At 45.2% G+C, this 14,514-nt stretch overlaps 1 protein-coding gene across 3 annotated transcripts in view; it reads left to right on the top strand.

The window, feature by feature from the left end:
• The window catches only part of CCDC50 (coiled-coil domain containing 50), a 44,870-nt gene extending 38,600 nt beyond the window's left edge, over positions 1 to 6,270 (top strand). For 2 of the 3 annotated variants that reach the window (XM_082320685.1, XM_082320684.1), the window contains one exon: positions 549 to 6,270. In XM_082320685.1, the coding sequence (XP_082176811.1) occupies positions 549 to 568 (20 nt within the window). In that variant the 3' untranslated portion in view covers positions 569 to 6,270. The remainder of the gene's footprint in view (positions 1 to 548) is intronic. The other variant, XR_014229082.1, reaches the window with a different exon arrangement.
• Positions 6,271 to 14,514: the final 8,244 nt, after the last annotated feature.

Here is a 14,514-nt window from a genome sequence, read left to right on the forward strand (position 1 = left end):
GAAATCACTTTGCACAAGAACTGTGTGGTTAGGGTTGCCCCCCCCCCCAGTTTTTTAAATATGAATGCCAATTGTCTGAGTTATCTGTAGTCTCTCTGGGGGAGGAAAGGGACAGCCAGAGTTTGACTCAATCGCTCAGATTTCTTCCAGCTCCCCTGATTGTGACTTAAATGTGGACAGTTTACTTCCCAAAATTTAAAGTTTGAGGAACTTTTGCATTCTGTCTTCATCAAACAAGCTGGAAAGTTGATGGCACTTTATAGAGTCTGTAAGCCCAGTGTTCATTCAGTTTTCTTTAATGCGACTGTGCAATGTGGCTGCAGTGCCATTCCCAGCCTAGAAGAAATGCGAATGCCTCTCTTGTGGACCTATCCTTCCTTTTGCTTGAGTAACATAACGTACAGTTCCCACTTTGGCATTTGACTCTACCAGTATCCTGGAAGTCACACAGACATCCGAGATGGCAGGACAAGTAAAAGATGACTGCAGGTAGTATTTTCTTCACCAGGATCTATCCTTACAGATTTTTTTTCTGTTTTGCTTTCCAGGTTCCCGTAGGAAGCAGTAAACCATGCTAGCCTTTGCTTTGGTACTGACTCTTCTGTAGCAAGCATTACTGGAATTGCCAGGCAACTTTCTTGATTCCTTACCCAATGGGAGGTACAGCCTCCACTCCCAGGATCCCCTCTTTAAATGTCATCGTATTAATAAGGAACACTTGTTTCAATTTTTTACTCATATGTGATCACCTAAGTAATGCAGTATAATCTAGCCGCCACAGAGCTGTGTGAATCAACTAGCTGTCTTAACAGCTCCCTCTTATATTCTTTTGAGGCTTTCCTTTTATTTTTAAGCTTTGGCTGGATCTTTGACAAATAGGACAAATAGAGACGCACGTATAACAGGGAGGAAAATCCAAGATGTGAGCTGGGTTGTGACAATGCAGCAGAACGTCAGAAGTACATGTCCTTTCCCTATTAGGATGACTTAGCAAAGAGAGTTATAAGAGGAAACGTGTTTCTTCCTGTGCTGGGTAAGACAGCTGAGCCAACCTGACAGTCATGCGAGCTTGCAGGAAGGAGAGAGGATCTTCATATCATACACCAGCAAGAGCCAGAACCTGGGACTGGCGAGGAAGAAATTACCTATAGAACAATATTTCTTAACTGCTGTATTTCTTTCTAGGGTTTCCAGCAATCTGGGTAGAGTGTGTAACCAGGCATTTAGCTCCAGGATATAGGATAGAACAGTTGAGAAGAAATACAATTTCAACTGAAATTAGACCTTGTGTGCATGACTTTCAAGACACGCCAGGGAGTCGATGAGGCTGTGAGTTGTGGATTGGGAAGAATCATACAAACAGACTTAAATGCCTGAAGGGGCCTCTGTGGTTACCTGCTTTTAGCTTTGGTGTGGTAGAAGCCAAGGAATTTCACTGAAGCCAAGCAGGAACTACTGTAACTCTTAGCTCAGTTGCTGATGTACTTGAGTACAGTAACTTGTGTCTGAATCTTCATACGTCTTGGAAACATGGGACTGAAGGAGGGCCATATGGGCATTGAGCACTGAATCCAAAATCTACTGTTACAGGCAACTTTGAGCTAGACACAGAGTGCTGAACAGTCCACACAATGTCTGTGCTGACTGCCTCCCCTCTACACTGCTTTGTTCTGCTGCTGGCTTTGCTGAGGAGGGGAGGCAGAGCTGTGACAGTACCTGCCCTCACCATCAACCTGCCTGGGAAAGGAGCCTGACAGTTCTGTAGAGCTTTGTGGAGAGCACATGCTGGCATGGAGCACCGATAGGAAATCAAAGAGATTATGGCTCTCTGCTCTTGCACTAATGCACAATTCAAGCCCCAAGGCAGCTGTAAGGCTTTAAGCTTGGTTGTTGTCCTTGGTCAGGACAGTTACAGAGACAAATCACTAGGAAGACAAGGCAACTCCTTCACATAAGTTACAAGCGCATGTTTGATACCACAGCATGAGCCCATGCCTTGCCTTGACCAACAACTCAAGAAACTTCTATCTCCTACCCCCAGTGGGATGTTGGCAGCAGTTCACTACCTGTGAAGAACCAGTTAACCCCCAGTAGACCTCTGCTGCAGGCATGCACTAGCCAAAAACGTTGTAACATAGGACTTTGTGCATTGGCAGCATCACATTAGCTGCATACCCTTGCTTCCAGACCATGAGCTTGCTCACCTGCATGAGCCCTTAAGTGACTTGCAAGCTCTTGCTTGCTTGCTGCTTCTTCTCAGGAAATATCCCAGCCCGTGGCTAGATTTTACTGTCTTTGCCTTGTTCCCTCTTCTAGTTCCATCTCTGTCCATTCAGAAGTGTTAACATTGTTTTAAAGGATCTGGAAAAAGAACAACATAGACCATATGTTTTTTCTTTTTTATTTGACAACCTGGGCCAACGTGGCAACCTCATCTGCAATGATTTTATTTTGTGAAAATTTATTTTTGTATTTCAGTAACAGTCAAAATTTCTACTACTGAAAATGCCATTTTTTTTTCTGTGGGTTTTTCCCCTCCATTGTCATCAGAGTATTTATTGTTGTGAAATGGATGCCTGGTGGGGGTTTTATGAGCTAATACTTTCTACAAACACCCCAGTCAAGGCCCTGCTGCTTGTATCATCTGGTGCACTTGTGAAAACTGGATGGGGAAAAATCCTGCCAAATAGGAAGTGGTTGTGCTTTGTACTCGCTGTGCATGGGGAAAAATGGTGACCCCTTGCACAAGGCAAGGGGAAATGGCCAACTAGGAATTCAGCCCTCCCTGGGCCTCTGTAGCTGGCTGTGATTGGCTTTCTTGCACTGCAGTTGGCTGATGTAACTTCTGTCTTACTCTAATCAGAAAAGTCATGAAGGTCCTGAGCCTGCTGACATTTGAAGAACCTATTAATTGAAGAGGGATGCTTGGGAGTATCCAAGTTGTTGACTTCAGTGGGAGTGGAAATGATATGAGAGAAAACTCCGGTTGATTTTATTTGGAAGCCGGGTAAAGTCTGAAGAACGCCTCAGTGCCTACTCTGTGGAGCTGCAAGATATCCTTAATGGCCTCCTTGGGCCAGCCAAGCTCTCCAGCCATGGCACCAAGAGCCAAGAGCCCAAGGGAGGGATCCCAGGAGCATCTGCTGCTTCCTTGGATGCCTTCAGGGAGTGCTGAATGCTTTATGGGCTGCTTTGCTCTATATCCTCCCTTAGTCCTTACCTTTTTATTCTTATTCCCTACCTTTATTCATTTGCTGTCCCTTATAAGTGTTTCTCCTGTTTTATTTTTCCATAGCCCTTGTGAAAAGGGGGGCCCTGAGGTTTTATTCGAAGGGGCTGATGCCTGTCGATAGAGACAGAAATGCTAGGAATGGTAGCTGAGGAAAGCATGTAGTAAATGACGTATAAATAGAGCGATTGTTAATCTAATATACCTTGTGGGACTCATGCGGTCAGCAGGTTAGAGACTTCCTGAGGCAAAGGTTGCAACTGGACTTGTGTGTTTAGTAACCACTTTTGGAAGGCGATTCCATGGTCCCATTGAAGTCAACAAGAGTTGAGTTAAGATCATGGATGAACAAGGAGCTGGTTCATCTTGGGGCTCAGCTGCCACAGTTCTGCTGAGAATCAAGATGATGCAGCTTGTGTAGGTGAGATGCAAAATCAGCACCTTGCACATGTGTCCCTAGAAAGAGGCACAATGAAGTTGATCTTTTACAAAGAAACAATCAGAGCAGTATTTCCTTTCTATGACAGAAAAATGTTTAAGTAACTTTATTTTTTCCTTGTCTTCTCTTGCCAAGTTTCAGTAGCTTTGCCTATGGTTTTGCTCTGGATTTAATAGCATGTCAGAGCCCTTGCTGGGACCCCTGCCCAGGTCATTCAGGTCTTGCATCCCTTTCTCACTCTGTGCATTAACAAGGCAACAGGCACCACGTGGAAAATTCATCACCATGAAATCCTGGCACTTCCTAATCCCCCATAGTAGGCACATCTCACCAGCAAGAGCTCTCGTCACCTCCTCGCCTCCGTCCGAAGCACAACGGTCTGCAAAAGGGAGGCTGGGCGAACCCGCGTGATCGTGCCTTACATGCAGGGATACTCGATGTCTTCAGCAGGCTGATCTGAGTCACCTTGCTATGAAACACTGTCTTAATGTGGACTGTATGGCTTCCTGCAGCAAGAAGAGGTTGTCGTCACATGGATAGATCCAACAGGTTAATCTCATCTTTTTTAAAGAACTTTGTGGTTTTGAACTTAGTGGGGTGGGAAAATATCAGTTGTTAGGGGATAGATGAAGTCTCATCATTGAATTTCTCCTCGTGGAGAGGAAGGACAGAAGTTACAAATGCTGCAGTCTGCTTCACTCTGTAAAAGGGATCTTGTATGTACAGTATTTTTATATCTCTGCATTCCCACCTTTCAGGATTTGAATCAGGATTAATAACATTCTCTTACTTAGGGGAAAAAAAAAATGGATTTTTTTTACAGTGCTAGACCTTTGTGCATTTTTATTTTGTGCCAAACTACAGCCACTGTTACATTCTAGTGTTTTTATTCAGTTTATTGCTATTGATCAATGTGTATATTATATATTTTTATTATTAAGGTTTTTATTTTAATTCATATTAACCTGTATGCAAACTAACTGTAGATTGCTAATTTATATATAAAGGGGAGCATGTGGAGACAGTGTTGAGGATTCCCCTACTTAGTTTACACTCTTGTAATCTAATGCAGCCAGTCCATGAAACTCATCGCTTCTTACACAGAACGATCTCCTGGGTGTCTGTCACCCCAAGCAGATTGCTCCTGCCGTTCCTCCAAGCAGCACTGACACTGCAAGGCTGTCTGAGATGCAATAGGAAACGAAGCACAGCTCATAGCACGGACCGATGGGTGACCGAGCTCTCTGCTGTCCTGCTCCTGGCAGTGATGCCAGGGAGGATGCTGCAGCAGGAATTCCTATCGGGGGGTGACTTTGAGGGTTACTCTGCCCCATATCCATGCCCAGCTGATGGACAATTCTGGTTTTGCCCCGCTTTCTCAAGATGCTCAGTGCTTAGTTTTGCAGTTGCTTTGGGAGGTGGCTGTGGGATATAGTGCCGAGGCACAGCTGTGCCCCTCACATACGTATACCACAGGCAGCTTGTCTTTTTTTTAATTGCAGAGAACAGGCATAAACCTACAGAGATCCCAGTTTACTATACTCTTTAAAATACGTGCTGTAGCACCTTTCTGGCTATGCAGCACTGCCGTGGAGGCTCTGGCTGTGCCGCTTGGACTGTTAAGCCCAGGACAGGCTGCAGGACACAGGTTTTGTGTTGAGAAGCTGCACTGCCCTCAGCTTCTGGGCTGGAGATGTCATCAGCCACCTCTTCCCCGTGAGTAGCACAGGGCAAGGCTTAGCTGTGCAGTTTGGGCTCTTCCAGGAGAGTCCCAGAGAGGACAGTGGCACACACAAATGAGTATTTTCTATGTCACTGTAAACAAGTTCCACTGTATCAGTGTTCACTCTAAGTAGACTCCACGGTGTGTCTCCAGCTGCATCTGTGCACTGCAATATAGGTTAACTGCCTCAGAGAAATAACTGCAGTTGTCTCATTTAGCTCTTCAGGATAAACTTTCAGCCTGTTGAATCTAAATATTAGCCATGCGATGAGATGGATTAGTCAGAAGGCTTAAATTCTTCAGAGCTGCAAGTGTACCCTGCGTTGCAACAGCTAATCCTTAAATATAAATTGCACACTGACAGTAATCCTCTATGCAAATCTAGGTTGTTTTTTCTTATTTTTGACTGTTCACTCTCTAATTTTTTCAGGTTTGGCATAGAACTTCTGAATGACATTTAACCAAAGTATCATGTCTGTGTGTGTATAGCATGTTTTGCTTCATACTCCTGAATTCTCATTGAATGTAAAGGGAACATTGCCTTGCCCCATTTTGTTCAATAAACCGCTGTATTTTGTTATCCACCACATCTTTCTGTCCCTCTGTGTGCTTTTCTGGTAACGCTGAAGTGGGTTACAGGAGAGCAGGAGAAAACAGCGCTTCATTCCACCCTTGGCTGCTGGAGCTTAGCTGCTTCTACCAATAATTATGTTCTTCCAATGTAATAGATGTAGCAAAACAACAAATTTATATTTAATTTGATTATTTTATGGCCAGAGAGTGGGGAAAAAAAGCTATGTAATATCTTGGAAAGGATCTAGACTGTTTCATTTCCTGAGACTGTGATACTGAAAAATAAAGCAGTGTAATTGTTCACAAGCGTAGGATACTTCTTTCTTTTTCGTTAACATAGCTTTTTAGTTTGCAAAAAGCCTACTTGAAGCTTCTCAAGAACAACTCACACCTGCAGTGGTGGGATGGAAGACAAGAAGGAAACATGGTAAATGCCCTGTCCATGACTGATGTCTTCAAAGGCATTAGCTGATGATGCAGCCGCATGCAGCTCAAACATGAGCAGACACAAAGCCATTTCCATGTCACTAATTCAGTTGGTGATGCAACATGCTAAAACAAAGGAGAGGTTACAAAATATAGACTCCAGATCTTGAGTCCAAACTGTAAACCTTTCTTAAATGTTTATTTACTCATTTCCCTCTGTGTGCTAAGTATAACCATTGCACAGGGAAGCAGACAGCCCTTTCACGCCCTACTGCTGGGTGTGCGAGGCTGTCCCTGCGTGGGCCAGGGGCTGGGTTGGTGCAGGGGTGCTCTGACTCCAACTGGGTTCAGTTTTGGGCTTGACTGGGGCTGTGTCACAGCACTACCCCAGTGCTTTCAAATGCCTTTACATCTTCTTTACCTCCTACCAACTCCATCTGAGTCCCTTAGGTATTAGCAGGGAGTGGAGGTAGGGACCAGCAAAACAGTTAAAAAATTAAAAATACTAGGATATGGCTAGCACTAGAAGAGCCTGGTTGTAAAAACAGGGCACTTGGAATTGCCAAGAGCTCTGCCAACCTAGAGTTCATTTCAGCTTCTTGTCTGAAGTGACTGGATTGGTCTGTTTTCTTTGAAAGGCATCTTTCATGTGAGCCTTGGCACTTAGTTAAGCATTAGGCTGTGGTGGGAGGGGGGCCAGCTGGAGCCCTGAGTAGTATCTTTCACCTGCTGTAGGGATGTGCACACAGAGGACTGTTTGTGGGAACTACAAAAGGAACATTGAAGAGCCCCTGGGGACTTTTTTTCTTCTTTTTTTGCTGTATCAGAGGAATTGCTGATCTCTCACATGCAGCTGTCAAATTGTATGGATATGGGTGGTGATCCATTGTGCCATTGGTGAGGGATCCAGGTTTCCCAGGTATCCTCCAATCATGAGAGAAGGTAAGCCTGCAGAGACTGCTTGAAGTCAGCATTGCTCTGTACCCAGCAGCTTAACTGCTGCCCGCTTGGCTGCTGCATCCTGCACTGCAAGACAGGAGTTGCAGGTGGCAGCTGCATCTCCCGCTTGTGCACACGTCCAGATGCTCGTCTTTCATCCAGGTCTATGCTGAGTAACTGGGGGTTCTTGTCCAGGAAGACTTTGCTGTGCGTTGCTCATGGCTTGGGAGGGCTGAGCCCTGCTGAGAGGCTGCCCGCGGAAGGAACTGCAGGGCTGGGGGTGCTCACACACAGCAGGTAAATGGCTTTACACATCCAGGTGGACAGCCAGGGCTAAACTGAGCTGTTGTGTGTTGGCTCACGCTCTGCATTGGGAGCAGATGCTGGTGGGGAAACATGATTCTCTTATCTAGAACTGATGCTCCTCTTGTTCACGAGGCAAACCATGGCTGCAGAGTGACCCAAAGCCTAAACAAGCTGGGGTAGCTGAAATACAAATTACTTGGTGTACTACACATGGTATGTATGTACCATTCTCAATTTGTTTCCTGGAGACCTGGTGGGTTACAGTTTGCCTTGAGGTGGAGAACATCCCTCTGCCATGTGACACCCTGGGTTATGCCTGAGACTATTCCTTCTCAATCTCAATATTGAGCAAAACCAGGCCCTACATCCCAATCCTTTGTGCCACCATGCTAGCAAACAAGTGACAGCTCCTGGCGCCAATCAGTTATCTCAGGTCAGAGGTACATGTGTCCTTCACCACGATTTGTTCTTTCAGAGACAGTGATCCTTGAACAGCACCCTGAGTCCATCAGTTCTATCCTGCTTCACCCTGGCCAGACTTCCTAACAGTCAATGGTAAAACAGAGATTTAGTGAGAGACCTAGGATCAGACTGCAAACCGAGTTTAAAACAAGTACAGAACTTGAGTCTAGCAGCTGGGTATTTCTTGGATGTCCACGCTTCTCTGACCCCAGACAGCCCAAGACAAGCACCCAGGCGGCTGTGCCAAAACCTCCTCCTGTTTCATGGTGGTGGTGGTGTGCAGCAGCACTGACACCTCGGTTTTCATGAAGTCTCCTTTCCCCTGGCACTGCTTTTGCCTTAGTAATAGCTCCCCTGTCCTGCCCTGTCCCCCAAAACAGGCAGCCTAACTCCACCTCGCTGACTCACCTCGTGGCCTTTCAAGGCCAGGCTTCAAACACAGACACAAGTAGCCCCCAGCTGGTGCTGGGCTCCAGGACCACCACATGATTTCTATTTATGTATGAACAGCATAATGCCACGTCACAGGACAATTTTTTTCCTGGCTATTTTAGATTTGGATGCTATTTCATTTTTATTAAAACACGGTTGACATATGCAATACCTAATTATGAGCCAGAGGAACACCTGTGTGTCTCGCTAATAGGGTTCATGCCCAGGTGAGCAGTGCAGAAGCACGCCAGCATCCCCTTCCCTGGGCTGAGCATGGAGCTGGGATGGGCGCTTACCCAAAGTGTGCTCCACACCGTGGCCTTCCTCCCCTCTTCATCCTCCCCAGGTACAGGCAGTGTCTGGAGGGCGATGACACGGCCATGCATGTGTGTGTCACCAGAGGGTACCTGGGGAGCATGAGCTTTGTCCCAGTGAGGCTGGAAAAGAGCTGATTTGTAGTTTTAGCAGTTACTGATATAACAGTTGGAGGTTTACCAGGGGAAGGTGGTGTCTGGGGAGAGGATGAGATGTCTGGCTACACAAGGTTTGTTCCCGCTGCCAGCTGCCACACTGCACGCTGTCCCGTGAAGTTGTGCTCAGCTTGTCAAGGGACACACAAACCCCACTCGAGCACTTCATTTGTGTACTTTTATTTACTCGTTAATTACTTGCAATTGATGAACGACTGAAGGTCAGCCTGAGGGTGCATGTTAATGTCCAGGAACATCCCCACCACAAAGTGTGCAGGCAGGTCTGGAGGAAGAGATTGCTTGCATTCTCCTCTCCAAAGACAAAGGCAGGCGCCAAGAACAAGGATTTCTTAGTGAATTTTCTAGTCTGACAGCAAACCCAGCCAGCTCATCCTACTGGAAAAGTCCTCAACTGGAGGAAACACGTCCTGTGCACAGACAGGACTACCCCTGTTGCCACAAGGAGACTGGGAGGGTTGGTGCAGACCATCCCACAGGAGAAGGGGATGCATCTTTGCAGCACCTGAGGCAGAGAGGACCCACAGCTGCTCTGAGTATGGCCATGACTGCACATCTGAGAGCAGCTGTGTCCTGTTGACATCCCCAAGGGATAAGAGGGACCAAGAGCAGCAGTACAGACAATTGGGATGGGTGGGTCTCTATTTGCCAGGGAGAACTGTAATGTTCCCAACAGCAGCAGCAGACCAGGTCCTCCTGGTGCTTGCTCTTCTGGGAACCTAAGCCAGCTCTCCTGATGCCAGGAGTTAAGTCAGCTGTGCAAAAGTGCAAGTTAATGCCAGCTTGCCTCATCCCTAAGGATGCTGAAACAACCGACCAAAGCTAATCCCTCCTAGCCCTGCTGTTCTCAGTCTTCTGCACTTTTAGCTGGGAAGAGACCAGTGCCCTGGTGGGTTCTGGCTGACAGCAATGGCTCCTGTCAGAAGCAGGTAGGCCAAGAAGGGATGGCTTTTCTTCTCTGTGAGACAGACATTGGTAGCTGGTCTCAGGAAGATGTTTGTTTGAAATTAGGATGTGCTGCTTGACAGGACACCAGGACCAGTCACTGTAATTTGGAAGTCACTTTCTGCTCAGCTGAAAACATTTTGTTTTCTCTAAATATTCTTCCAATTTGCTGAATTGCAGGTGTGCAAATAAAGCAAGTATTCCCTAGGAGAGAATGAAATAAAATCCCCAGGAACAAGGGAAGATTTCACCATCTGGGCTACCAAACCCTGTGACTGAGTCCAACCCACCTGAATTTTGAACAGAAAACACTCAAAATGAGCTGCTACCCCTAAAAATCAGAGGATTGAAAGTTCTTGCAGAAATAAAACAACAAATCATTTCAATAGAAATAATCTCCTTTGTAGTTGGTTAGTGGGATATTCATGAAGGCAGTATGAACCTGGGCAAGAAGGAGAGCATCAGAGGGGGCTTATTCCTTGAATCTTATTCCCTGGGTACCACACAGCCCAAAGACTGAAGTTAGCGCTGATCCGCTGATCACCCTGCAACCTTAATGTGTGCAAAACATAGCTCTGTACAGGTTTTAGATCAGTCCTAAAAGCGGTTCAGCTGCATGAGCATGGGTCAGGGCTGGAGCAATGCAACCCAGCCTGACAGCCAGGCAGATACATTCAAATGTTGTGTTGCACTAAACTGCTTTTACTTTCAGATAAAACTCCATCGCAGCTAACACTGATCCCTCCGCACTATGAAAATGGGTCCCCAGCTCCCATGGACGTGTTTTGGTACCTCTACCCCACGTTTACTGGGTATATTATCAACTTCATGTTCCTCACATGAGTGAACTTAACTCAGTCTCAGTGCCAGCCATGGTGTGCAATCCCATCCTTTCTGGTGAGAAATCTTTTCCCCCAATATCCTTAACAAGGGATGGGAGAAACACTTGTTAGTCTGCCTACCCCTTCTCCTCCCAACCAGCTCTCCCTTGGGAAATGAAGAGCAAATTAAAAACACATGCTTGAAAACAAAGTTAGATTAATAACGGTAAGTTATAATAATCTTGAAAAAAAATGAAGGTGGAAAAATGCTTTATTTTCCTTTTAAGTGATTTTTTTTTTTCACGGATGACAGTTCAAGTGTTCTGTGCTGGGCCTGGGGACGCTCCAGAGCAGCACATTTTATACCATGGCTCTCTCTAGTGGCCAGACCACAGACAAGAAAAAGATTCTACAGCTGCTCAGTGGCAGAGCTGTATTTCAAGTACGACGTGTGTAACTGCACCAAGGGAGCTGCGTTTTGGGGTGCTGACACCCCACAGCAGAGAGCAGCAAAGCTGTAGGCTCCCCTCTCGCAGATGTGCCTCCTGCATGGACTAAGCAGGCCACAGGAGCAAATGGATTGGCAAATCCATTTGCATTGGCAAATGCAGCCTATAATCCCACCTGTGAGGTGTGCCAATGGAGGAATCAAATCTGAGACAGATGCATTGATGGTGCTTCAGTCCTGCAAAGCCCTCAGGGCGAAAAAAGTGCAAGTGGGCTCTGTTGGATGAAGCCATTTGAAGCCTGCCAGAAGTCAAAACACCTGATAGATTGAGCATCACTTTATACAACTAGATGGGGTCAGGTATTTACATTACAGCTGTATCACATTGGCTACAAAACAGTGCTCACAGTTTGAGAGCTGTACCATTGCCTTGCTCCTTTCAGCACACTGCAGCTGGGAACCGACAGCAATTCCTCCTCTGGGTTGGCCAGTGGTCTTTGGAGGCCTCTATTTTTTCTTATATCATTTGGCAGCATGGTTGGTAATAACCATTGGCACCTAAACTATTGATTGCTTGCAGTGTAATATTTGGGAAATTTTCTTATTGACAGCATTGCACATCTTGTATTCATTTCATTATAGAAATTGTGTGCCAAAAACATGGATTTAAATAATGTCAATTATGTGGCAAAGCCAAACACTCAAAAATTAGGAAATAGCAGAATTGAAATAGCAGAGATGATAATATTAATTTAGTCCCTTTGCCAGTACACAGCGTAAGCCAGATAAGATCAGGGTCAGTATTTTTCCCTGGACTCTTACCTCTGCCCCAGGGCAAGCTTGCTTGGCGATGAGCTGTGACTGATGCTGCTTACTGCCATCACCTCAAACTTTGGATAACAGCCATAGAAACACTGTTCACTAGCAATACAGCAACACATCAGCTACGAGGACATAAAAAGAAAAAAAAAAAAAAAAGCCAAACAAGTTTTAAGGCATTAAATAAAGCCAAAAGTCCCTAAAAAACCAGGGAGTTCTGCTTCTTGACAAATAACCAAGCACCTACAGCTCCAGCCAGGAATCAGAGTCTCCACCAACTTCTCTTATAGGCTCTTAACGCCCTGAAGCAACTGGCACCTCCCTCTTATAGCCAGCCTTTCTAGCTTGCTCTCCTAAGGACAGGCCCTTTCACACTTAGAAAGATGTTTTTTCCTATCCTTCCGGTGGATTTAAATTTTTCTCTGCTTTTGTTGTGAGTATTTTGGTTTACTTTTTTTTTCTCAGAGGAGTAGAAATAGGCTCTTACAAGCTAAAATGAATTTCCTTGCTTGTTCCCTCATATTTGTTTTAGCTATTGGTGTGAAATACTTCAGCCTGTGGTTCAAAGGGAGTAAATGGTTTTCTCTGGCTTGCAGTGCTTTGTGTTTTGGAGAATCTTTTCTTACTATGGTGTGAGCAAAACCCCAGTGAAAGCTGTGGCTGTTCCTTTGCAAAGAAGCTTGCAGTGACTTTTTGATGTGTAGTGCTTTTAGGAAGCTATACTGCATACCCATATGCAAGCAACCTGTCTGAAAGCTTGGCCTTGCAACCTTCCCTCCAAAGGGAACTGGTGTGGGTGGCTTCTGCAGCACTGGAGGGTCTGGTTGTGGTACAAGCTGGTACAGAGCACTTCCCCAGGCCCTGCAGCCAAGCTGCTGTAGTAAACTGCTAGTAACTATTTTAAACCTCCTATTGAGCCACCATAACCTGTGGAAGAGAGTTGTTCTGTAGCAAAACTACCACTTAGTGCTGTGAAAGGGGGGTAAAAGCACTTAAGGAAACCTTCCTCCTGCTAAACCATTCCCCTTTTTGCTCTGCATGAAGGCAGAAAAAACATCACTGCTGTGAAGAATATTAGGAACTTCCATTCCAAGAGTTGCCTGCATCCCATTATGTTGGTGCTGTACAAACCTGAAACAGAAAAACCATCCTTACCCCAAATTGCTTGAGATGATACACATGTAAGGGAGAGGCAGTCTAGCTGTAGGAATAGCAGCTCACTAGTACTGGCTCTTTCTGCTGTTCCTGTCTCTTTAATTTTTTGACTCCAAAACCACAGCTGTATCTATTTGCCTGAATCCCATGGACTTAAGCTGTGCTTGTATCTTGTCCTTTTTTCCTTTTTGCATTCTGGGTTCTGTGTTACTGATGACTGCTTGCTACTCAAAGGGCATTAGAGAGTTGCATTGAAATATTTATGTCCAGTGCATTACTTCATTAAAGAAATGATCTAAAATGAATGGAGATTGAATTATGCCCAAAATGGCCTATAAAACTGAATGCTGACTGATTACTTAATGGTTCTCCTGATACATGATGCATTAGAGGTCTATGTTGCCTTTAATTTTTCATGGCCTGAACTGTGTCTTGGTTAATGGCATTTCCTTGTAACAAAGAAAGAGTATCATTCCTTTTTTTTTCCTTGACATGCGTGGTGTTTTTGTGATATATGAATTGTGGTGTCAAAGTATGTTTTGTGCTTGAGAATGTAATTGAGGTCACTAAATGGATTACTCTCATTTCAGTGCTAGGAAGGAAACCTGTTCAGAAAACACACCTGCAGCTCAGGAGAGTCCCCGTGACTCTCTCTTGCCTTTAGCCATATACATGTAAGCTGTCTCACAAGCATGCTGGTCTGTGGTAAGAGAATGGTTCTGTGGTTAAGACTGAAAGAGCTTAATTTGGTGCTAACCACTCAACAGAATATTTAGACAGCAGAGAGCTTTTACTGCACTTTTTCGTTTCAGGGCTTTTAGCAAGCTTAATTTGATCTTCAGTGACAGAGAATGAATTCTTCCAGCTGTGACCAGCCAATGCAAATATTAATACAAACATTACAGGATGTAAAGAAACACTGCAATATGTCTTTTAGACATTACCGTCCTCACTTCCAAGCATGTCATCCATGTTCCTTTCTGTTCTGGAGTTTTCCTTCTATTTGTTTCATTCTCCAAGAAAATCACTATGTGTTTTTGTGATGGAGAAGCTCCAGCCTGTGCACACTGTGCAGGGCCCAGAGTGAATGTGGGGACAGCAGAGCCTCCAACAGGGAACTGGGACCTGGCATGTCTGCATTGCTTGTAATACTCTTGCAGCAGCATTCTTGCTTCTCATGGCATGCAGAACAAGGCTGGACAAAGCTTGTTTTCCAAGACCTGTTTCAATGCCTGGAAGGGATCTAGTCGCCTACATACAGTGTTGGCCTGGCCTTCTGCAGAGCAGAAGTTCTTTGAACCTTCATTTG

Source organism: Platalea leucorodia (genome assembly GCF_965183815.1).
Source record: "Platalea leucorodia genome assembly, chromosome: 8".
Lineage (NCBI taxonomy): Eukaryota > Metazoa > Chordata > Aves > Pelecaniformes > Threskiornithidae > Platalea > Platalea leucorodia.